General features: G+C 24.4%; 1 protein-coding gene across 1 annotated transcript; it reads left to right on the forward strand.

Moving 5' to 3' along the window:
* The first annotated feature begins 4,448 nt into the window (after positions 1 to 4,448).
* On the forward strand, positions 4,449 to 5,625 carry LOC101491577 (uncharacterized). The gene is made up of 3 exons (XM_004502272.4): positions 4,449 to 4,609; positions 4,970 to 5,058; positions 5,279 to 5,625. Exons 1-3 carry the CDS (start codon positions 4,580 to 4,582, stop codon positions 5,424 to 5,426), a joined length of 267 nt encoding a protein of 88 aa, XP_004502329.1. The 5' UTR covers positions 4,449 to 4,579; the 3' UTR covers positions 5,427 to 5,625.
* Positions 5,626 to 8,350: the final 2,725 nt, after the last annotated feature.

Consider the following 8,350-nt stretch of genomic DNA (forward strand, 5'->3'; position numbering starts at 1 on the left):
TTTTACGCTTTAAGACTATTCACCGTATTTATATGTTGAATAATCTTCTTTTTTAAAATTGTACTTTAATTTCTTTTTATATTTATTATCAAATTTTTGATTAATAATTAAGATATTTTTTATACATAAAAAGTTTATATTACTAACTATTTTAAATATTTTATTAACTTTTAAAATATAAATTATTAATTTAATATATATCATCTTATTAACCACTAAAATACAAGACATTAACGACATTAGAGTATTAAAATTTAGTGGCTAAAAAAGTAATATCGTTTATTTTATTGATTAATATCAATCATTTTAGTTCTTTATATATATATATATGATTGTTGTATTATAATTCAAAGAAACATGATTCTTGAAGTGATGATATATAAGATAATAGAAATTATTAATGAGATCTATATTCCATATGTAGTGGAGTACTTAACTACATAAGTATTCTTGATATACTCACTTATATAAATGTGAAAGTCGGACCGCTTTCTATGGAATTTTGAGGAAACATTGCTAATGTGTTTACCATAGTGGTAGATACACCCAGAGTGATTAATGCACATGATTTTGATAATACACTTTATGAAAAGATTGTGCGTGAGTTTGATATCTGAGATAAGACACATTTGCTTGTGTACAATCTTATAGAAGCGTCTTACGCTAAACATTTATTTTTAATTCAAGTGGAGGATTATTGGAACATAAGTATGTTAGCGTGTGAATTTAAAAATTTATTGAAGTCTCATATTGAAAAATTCTCATATATTGAGTAATTTTCAACTCTATATATACATAAGTTCCACATTTGATAGTTAACATATGTGGTTTTGCTTCGACCAGTATATAAAGAGTGTCAAACTCTTGTTTTGTAACACATTAATTATAAATATTTGTCTCATGTTTTTTATATTTATTGGTGACATATATGTGTATTGTATTATATATATATATATATATCATATTTTTATATATACATATGTGATAAATATTTGTTCTCTGTTATTTTTAGGTATTAATGATAAATATTTATCTCATATTTTTTTATATATATCGATTATACATATATTTTCCATATTTTTAACATTTATCTATAAAAAAATATATGTAACTTATTTTTTTATGTATCAATGACAAATAGTTGCAAATGTTTTTATTTTATTTTATATTTATCAGTAATAAATATTTATCTCGTATTTTTTTTTATATTTATCGATGACAAATATGTGTCTTGTATTTTTTATGTATCAATAATATATATTTATCATATATGTGTTTTTATATTTATTAATGACAAATATGTAATCCATATTTTATTAAGTATCATTGAAAAATATTTGTTTTATTTTGTATATTTACTTACTTTAGAATATTTTAATATTAACTTTTGTTTTTACAATATTAACATAAGAGTTAATGTTTGATTTTTTAAGAAAGGAGAACCAAATGATAGAAAGATCACACAAGAAAAACGTTTGAAAGATGATGGAGACATGTAATGAAAAAGGAAAGGGAAAAATGTATCTATAAATAAAGGGAGGCCAACATTTCTGATTGCATAGACGTGCAAAGAATAATTGTTCCTGTTCTACATTTACATATGAATCTTTTACAATATAGTAATGCGTTTAATAAAAAAAAAAATTATTGGCCGCAAATATTTATGAATTGGTTTGAAAGAGTACCGCAAATAGATACTTACAAACCAATTCACATTGTGTAAGATATATCAACAAATTATGTAACTTTGTTCAATACATCTATTTTAATTAAATAATGTTTTGTCGAATATTTATTTTGAAAAATTATCCACACCAAAAGTTGCTACCTTTAATGGCACTAAGCCACTTCAAGCCTATGCCTATTAATGCCGCATCTTCGGTCAGGACCGTTTTAGAGATTTTAGAGATCATCTTTTATTTTTAAAAATTGGACACTTGATAAAAAAAAAAATATAATTTTAATAATTAAAAAATTGGTAAAATAAATTTTAGATCATACACGTACGTGATGCGTGTTATTTAGATAAGTTAATTCATGTAATAAAAAAAATATGTATAAACAGCATGTCATCTTCACATATTAGATTTGAATATACATTTTGTAAACGATAACACAACAACTACAATTTTACTCATAAAAACAATTTTACATATAAAATACATCAATTATATAAAACCAAAATTACACCAACATACCGAACAATATCTATATTAATTATCGTATCTATTACCATGTTATGTCAGGTTTAATCGAAATTTATCACAACCGACTACTATATATCAAATCACACATATCATATATGTCTATATAATTTGTTTTTCATAATTAATAATTTTTTTTTTTAACATAAATATTTTTTTTTTTATAAAGTTTAACTACTTTTATGTATTCAATCACGTTTATACCAAAAAGTATGTTATATTATAATTTTATTTTGTATAGAACCATTTTATATTTATCTACACAAATATATACCTTTTTCAAACATCAACATTCATAAAACAAATAATAAACAATAATTCATAAAGTAAAAATACAACACATTAATACATCCTCGCTGCATGAGAGAAATTAGGGTTAATCTATTTAAGTAGTGGTGCTTGATAGGCTCCGTCACATATTCATTGTCTTTGGTGCATGATAGAAATTAGGGTTAATCTATTTAGGTGGTGGTATTTGATAGACTCCATCACATATTCATTGTCACAATGGTGTGAGTTTGGATATGGGATTAAGTGCAAATATAAATTAGATTCTTTTTTTATTTAACATTAATGTGTTAATGGTTTAGTTACACATGTGACATAACCCTGTCTCGGATACTGCGGGTACTTTTGTAGCTGACTTGTAAGCTCACTTGACCAAATAAGAGTCATTACACCATTGGCATCTACCTCAACTATTGTGTCTCAAAGAAACCCTTTCCATTCCTATAAATAAATCATCTTAGTTTAGAATTACGTCATAACCAATTACACCGGGACACCGTCGAACATGCATTTTCAATCTGTCGTAATTGTTGACTATTTTCTGGGTAAGATATATAATAATTAATAATATATAGAAATATATAGAATTATACCTTTTTGGAAACTAAAAAAAAAAATGAAAGATGCCACGTTCCGTGGATGTCTTCACTTTTCCAATTTATTTTAATTTTGATGGATGAATAAATTCATCAACTGACATTTATTTGGGTGATGGTAGGAATAAGGATAGGATGTTCAAGTTGGATTCTTCCACTTTGGTCATCACACGTATATTACTGATTTCGTGTTATTTTAGTGGTCTTGATTTGAATTGTATGTGGTTTTTTATAAAATAATTAATTTTAATAATAAATAAGTTTATTTATTTAAATACTTTTATTAATTGTATTTAATTGAAAAGCTCAGTGAATTAAGATATAATAAATAAAAGTATATTAATAAAAAGAATAACTAATATTGATTAGTATTATAAAATGATAAATAATTTAGACAAAAAATAATAAATAAAATATTTAAAATAAAAAGGAAAGAGATTATTATTATAACTACTTCTAGTCTCTTAATAGTATTCGGTTGTTATTTTTTATTATTATATTAAAGTCATGTGTTATTATTTGTTGTGTTTTTATATAATTTAAATTCATTTTAAGTTGATTGTTTATTTAAAAAGTTATTCGATTACATTTGCTTTTTGAATAATGGTATCCGATTTCCCACTATCTCATGCTTATATTTTTCAGTTATTAGGCATTAAAAATCTGTAAAAGGTATAATTCGAAGTAAATTTACAATATGTATAAATATTATTATAGTTAGTTTTTTTATAAAAGAATAAATATTATTATTATTTTTATTATTATTATTATTATTATTATTATTATTATTATTAAAAAGAGAGGAAAAAAAGTACTATCAACATAAATTAATCTTAGATTGACGTCTAACAAAAAAATATAATAATTAATTTTAAAAACAATTATAAAATAAATTTATATGATAAAATAAAATGTTATAATTGAATAACAGTATAAAATTGTTTTATTATCACAACACAACAATCAAAATCAAAAGCTTATTAAGAAAGAGAACCGTATTTTGACCTGTTTTGAAAGAAAGAAAATAACAAAATTTATATATTCTGCAAAAGGAATAATGTCACGTTGGCTAAAAGAAAAAGCAACCATAACAATTTCATTTTATTCTAGAAAAAAAAAAAAAGACATAATAAGAATATTCGAAGAAGGAAAGGCCCAAGTTGAAAGCCAAGAAAGAAGGGAGCCAACAATGGATTCAATGACATAAATTCAAAGCAACTATTAAAATAGTCGACGCGTCGCACTTTGCTGACCTAATAATAATCTTTACATTTGGTACACACATACTTCCCCAATTTTTCGGTTATTGTATTAGGCCCATGATTTCCGTGTCACGTTCACATTTATATAAACCCCCTCTTACCATTCTCAATTTTTCATAGCCATTATTATTGCTCCGCTTCCTTCTTTCACAAGTTTTCATTTTATTTCCTTGGAAGCGGGGCATCTCCTTTGAGTTTTTTTCTCTTAATTCCTGCATCTCTTCTCAACATGGCCGCCAACAGATGGATTAGACCCGAGGTATATATTTTTACAACACTTCTGATTAAATTCGTGTTTATGTTATATCGTGCAATTGTATGTAGAACTTTCGGATTAAATCTTCTATAGAATGATGTACCATAGAATAGTTGTAAAAGATCTAACTAAATATCTTTATTTGTCTACAATTTGATTAATTGTTGCAGAGTTGTTGGATCTAGTATTATAAAAATATATTTTTGAAAAATTTTAAAAATATTATTAGTACAGCTTTGCTTTTATACGATCTCATGTGTTTGGAATTTTAAATAAGATTGAAGATTCATAGATCATATATAGTTTCTTCATTTTTTTGTGCTTAATAATGATTATGAGTTGTGTTTTGTATGATGTGAATAGGTATTCCCACTTTTTGCCTCAGTTGGTGTTGCTGTTGGGATCTGCGGTATGCAACTTGTAAGGAATATAACCGGCAACCCTGACGTCAGGTATAAATATTGTATTTAATTATCTTTACCTTTTTTCTTTTATTTATTTCATATATACTTCAATTGTTCAAATTCAGTGTTGTTTCCCCTGTAGGAATGTTTACTTTGGTGAATTATAATTCTTTAAAGTTTGTAGATTACTTTTTCAATTGGATCTAAATGTTTCTTTTGGGATTCTTTTGATTTATAATTGAATTGTTCAATTTGATTATGGTTTCAGGGTAACCAAGCAGAACAGAGCTGCAGGAGTTCTTGACAATTTTTCTGAGGGTGAGAAATATTCACAACATACCCTAAGGAAGTTTGTCCGCAACAAGAGCTCTCAGATTATGCCATCCGTTAACAACTTTTTCTCTGATCCAAAATAGACCAAATGCCAAACTCTCTGAATCCCTAGAAAATTTGATTTCTGGGATTAATTTTTTGGCTTTCTGCTATTTTGAATTGTGAATTAGGACAAAGGAACTTGACTTTTCAGATAAAAGGATATATGGATCATGATTGTGTAATTTGTTGATGGATGACATTCAATTTGTATTGAGAATAAAGATTTATACATTTAATTTATATGATGGTGTTCATCAGTTTTCTTACCTTAATTCATTCATTGCGGACATAATAACATATTATCAACAAAATAAGTTATATATTACCATGTGAAAATGCCTATTCTGTACTTTCTTCATCCAAAATTTGCTTAACCATGAATAGCAGGGACAAAGAAGAGAAAAACAGAAAATGGTTAAATCCCTTAGCTATGTGCTTTGTGTAGCACAGTGTAAAATACTATACAAAATATAACATGCACTGCTAGTCTCTTTCATTTAATCGCAATATGAGTTTGAGCACTGATAAATCTTATAATAATAGTATCTTAGGTTTTATTACGGTTATAATAATATATATGTTGAAGGGCAAGATAAATCCTGAATACTTTAGTCAATTTTCCGTATATGAAGGTTATGCAGGCTGCAGCTCAATTTTTCTTTTTCTAGCTAGGCCACTTGGTATATTAGTGAGCTGTAAATCTGTAATATTCTCTCAGCTTATATCATTTTGTTCTCAACATTGCAATAGATCCAATATCACCCAAGTCTGTAGGACATTCAGGTTCAAACCATAAGTTGCTCTAAATATTTTTTTTTGGTGAATGCTCTAAAATCTAAATATCAAACACCAAATAGAGTAAGTAGAAGTTATGACATCTCAGTCACATCTAGAAAGATCAAATTCAAATCAGATCCTTATATATATTCTGGTAAAGACACAAAATTGAAGCCAAAGGTTAATCGCCAACTTTTATTTCTGTTCTTCCTAGAAGTTCCTTAATTAGTGTGGTACTAAGTCGTTGCATGCATGTATTTAATTCTACAAGTGTTGAAGCAGAAAGGAAGAACTTACTAGGATCAATGAAAGACCTTGGTAGCATAAGTGCATAACCAATATGGGGAGAACAAAATAGAAGATCAAATTAAAGAGAAATTGATTAGGATCAACAACCATACCATAGTTCCATAGGGTACACAAAATATGGTTAATTAAACCATATTGATAAATTGGATTGTACTATACTATAAAAAATAAAAATCAAACCATTTAAATGGTTCATCAATTGAATCATATATTTAAAACAATTTAGTTAAATAAATTTAATTCAAAAATCATTTTAACAATTTTAAATTTTTTTAATCTCAGTTAAGATTATTTTTCTTATAAAATTTTTGAAATTTATTTTTTTCGAAAAATAATATATGAAATATCAAAACTTTTTAAAAAAAAAATAAAATCGTCTTTTTCCTAAAAAAGTTTCTGATTTTTATTTAAAAAAAGTCGAAAATTTTTTCTTGAACTTTTTTTTATCGAGAAATTTTTTATATTTATTTTTCTCGAAAAAAAATTGATACTTTTTATCAAAAGAATTTTAAAATTCTTTTTTTTTTTAAATAATTATTTTGAAATCAATTTTAATTAAAATTTTATTCAAAATATTAAATTAGTTTATATTTACAAACTAGTTTAGAACTACATTAACCTTGATTTAAATTTAGTTTTCATTCATTGAACCAAATTATTAATGTGGAACATTTTCGATTTCATATTGACTTGGCTAATTTTCTGGCATGATCATAAAACTCTTTTTGATCTTATAAAAAAATTGAATCAACACAAATTGATATATTTTATTTAAAATTTAAATTAAATATATTTATTTACATTGACCAATGTTTTCTTATATTTGTCAAAAATATTATATTTAATTTGTATTTTTAATTAAAATTGATGGTAATAGTTCCAGATATTGAGCGCTAAAAAACAGAAGAGTTTGAATCAAATATATAATACTAATATCTTAGATGTTTGTTAAGAAATTTTAGTAAATAATATAATAAATCATCTATATTTTTAAATATAAGTTATATTTGAAAAATAAAATTCCTCAATATATTATTGGATACATTTATTATTTTTTATAAATATACATGTAAAAATGGTAAAATAAAAATATAAAAAAAAAGTACTATGAGGGAAAATGTCACGATTCTAAGTTTTTGATGTTTTATATAAATTTTAAAAGATAAATTTGAAAATAAGACTTAATCAGATACAATGGTGTTTGGTTTTTTATTTAATTTTTAAATATTTTAATTTTAATTTTAAAACTTCATAAACGACCCTCACTTTGATAATCATCAGCACCCCAACATTATATGAATTATGAAGGATCCGGATTGCATTTTTCTTTTTTAAAAACATCAATTGTAATCAAAATTTTGGAAGCTCTCCACTTAATTGGACCTACACCTTTTTACCGTTGCAATAGTCTGATCGTGCACCACTTCGTGAGCCACATTGGACAATCATCACTTTCAACTATTATTATTAAAATTATTACTAAATCAATAAATTATAAATTTATAATATTTAAATCATTTTGAAAAGTAAATGAAAATTATATTTTTGAATAATAATATTTTAATAAAAAAATAACAACAAACTCGTATTATTGCACGGATGTCTTTGTTATTTTATAGTATATATTAGTGACAAATATTTATTTATTTTTAAATATTTATCAATGACAAATATGTATTTATCTTTTTTATTATTTATCACTAATAAATATTTTTCCTACATTTTTTATCTACAAATAACAAATATTTATATTTTGATTTTTTATATTTATCATTAAATAAATATTTGTCATTTTTTGTTTTTTTTTAATGCATCTATCTCGCAATTTTTAATTACAAAATCATTTTATGATTTACATGTCAATGACTCCTCTAAATAT

Source organism: Cicer arietinum, chromosome 5 (genome assembly GCF_000331145.2).
Source record: "Cicer arietinum cultivar CDC Frontier isolate Library 1 chromosome 5, Cicar.CDCFrontier_v2.0, whole genome shotgun sequence".
Taxonomy (NCBI): domain Eukaryota; kingdom Viridiplantae; phylum Streptophyta; class Magnoliopsida; order Fabales; family Fabaceae; genus Cicer; species Cicer arietinum.

What these genes read in the sequence shown, in the direction of transcription:
- LOC101491577 (XM_004502272.4), top strand. Translation starts at nt 4,580, where the DNA reads ATGGCCGCCAACAGATGGATTAGACCCGAG. An exon ending in ACAGATGGATTAGACCCGAG is followed by an intron (nt 4,610 to 4,969) that starts GTATATATTTTT and finishes TGATGTGAATAG; the next exon opens with GTATTCCCACTTTTTGCCTC. An exon ending in ACCGGCAACCCTGACGTCAG is followed by an intron (nt 5,059 to 5,278) that starts GTATAAATATTG and finishes TTATGGTTTCAG; the next exon opens with GGTAACCAAGCAGAACAGAG.